The sequence below is a fragment of the Austrofundulus limnaeus genome, unplaced genomic scaffold (assembly GCF_001266775.1).
Source record: "Austrofundulus limnaeus strain Quisiro unplaced genomic scaffold, Austrofundulus_limnaeus-1.0 Scaffold1718, whole genome shotgun sequence".
Taxonomy (NCBI): domain Eukaryota; kingdom Metazoa; phylum Chordata; class Actinopteri; order Cyprinodontiformes; family Rivulidae; genus Austrofundulus; species Austrofundulus limnaeus.
Genome location: NW_013954120.1, coordinates 33270 through 35186, shown reverse-complemented (window position 1 = coordinate 35186; position 1917 = coordinate 33270). Strand labels below are relative to the sequence as shown.

At 38.8% G+C, this 1917-nt stretch overlaps 1 protein-coding gene across 1 annotated transcript in view; it reads right to left on the bottom strand.

The window, feature by feature from the left end:
• Positions 1–1917, bottom strand: part of LOC106536176 (malate dehydrogenase, cytoplasmic) — a gene marked incomplete in the record, with an annotated part of 43324 nt that overhangs the window by 11700 nt on the left and 29707 nt on the right. The window contains 2 exon segments of the mRNA XM_014033382.1: positions 1087–1200; positions 1284–1460. Coding sequence (XP_013888836.1) covers positions 1087–1200; positions 1284–1460 — 291 coding nt within the window.

Here is a 1917-nt window from a genome sequence, read left to right as displayed (position 1 = left end):
ATTTGAAGGTTGACTTTTCTTGTATTAAAAACACTTTTCTTTCATTGGTCGGATGAAATACGCTTATTTTTTGAGACAAGGATTTTTGATTTTTTTTTTATTTTTGGCCAAAATCATCAATGTTAGAACAATAAAAGGCTTGAACTACTTCAGTTGGTGTGCAATGAATCTAAAATATATGAAAGTTTAATGTTTATCAGTACATTACAGAAAATAATGAACTTTATCACAATATGCTCATTTTTTGAGAAGGACCTGTATGTCAATAACAAGTTATCGTAGATGTTAAAAATACCATCAGAGTAAAAATTTATAAACGACTGTATACAACGTTTGCGCCACAGAGTAAAACTGTGACTTTGGTTCTCTTTATTGGTTGAAAGCAGCATCAGTCAAATCCAGCCAACAACAGACATTTTTTTCTCTCCTCCTCTTCACCATTAAGAAATCCACAGCGGAAAGGAAGAACTTAAATCTGTCCTGTCTGACAAAACTTAAGACCCTTAAGTAACGTAATCAAGACAAACTTACACATTATTCATAAGTTCAATACTTTTAAAGACTCTTAATTTTAGAAACATAAATATAAGACTTTTCAAGACTTTTCAAGGACCCGTGGACACACTGGTGCATGACAATTTTGCACTTAGCTTCAACTGTTTTGGATGAAAATAGAAAGTAGCCTACTGCCGACATCGCTCCTACTTCTTGCTAACTTGTTAGCGCAGCATGTTGTTATGATCACGTGGGCTCTGCATGCTGGATCCAAGCGCTGCTGGATAGAAACACTGGAGCTGAGTCACTGGACCACTGGTTTGGACTGCTTATATCGGAGTGATTTTTTATGCAGGCCGATAAAATCTGATACTCGTTTTTTGGTTGATATCAGACCGATATCCGATATCAATATTGGTTCGTGACACCCCTATCTGACCTCAGAATTTGAAGCTACTTCATACGTCAACCCTGTAAAATGTTTCTGCTGTATGGTAAATCAAAGCATTAAATGTCACACTTTTAACAGCACTCGTTTGCTGAAATGTGAAAATGGTAAAGAAAATACAGAGTCCTTCTATCCATACAGACCTCCTTGGTGCCAAACCAGATGTCTCTCATGTGGTCACAGATGGCCTTGGCAGCAGACATGGCACTTGACAACTTCCTTGCCTTGATGACTGCAGCACCTCGCTGCTGAACCATCTGCAGGAAGAGTATTGGAAGGATTAAAATAACGCTCTTCTACAGTTTGTTTTTAAAAACTGGACCAAAGGCTGAGCACTCACAGAGATGAAGTCTCCTCTAAGCCAGGAGTCATCCTTCACAGCGTCGTAGGCAGCCTTCTCTGTGCCGTGGACGTTCACCTTGGCGTGATGGACATCAGGGTACTGAGTGGAGGAGTGGTTCCCCCAGATGATGACGTTCTTCACGTTGTCAGAAGACACACCACAACGTATGGCTACCTGCAGGTCACAAACAAGAACATCAAAAGGGTTTAATTATAAAGCAAAAGAAGCACAGGGTAACCATGCTTCAGGAAGTAATGATCTGCAGTGAACAGATTCTTTACTGAATCATCTGTCGATATAAAACATCACTTTCACCTTTGTTTTGTATTCACACTCCATAGCATTTTCAGACATAAACCAAACTTAAGCTTTAATTGTTTGTTTCAGGTAACAGTCAAATTAAAACCAGTTTTTTCTTGTCACAGCAGTAGACCAACAGTCAACAGGGCTTCTACGTATATTTATGTCTATGCATTCACCTGCGCTCAGAAAGAACAACCTGCCCTATTCTGCTCTGATTGGGTAAAACAGTGACTATGGCTAACATTACTTGTTGAAAGCCACGTCAGTTTACCGTAATCCTGAGTTATCCACCACAACAAATGTAAGGTTTTTTTAGTTTATATATATA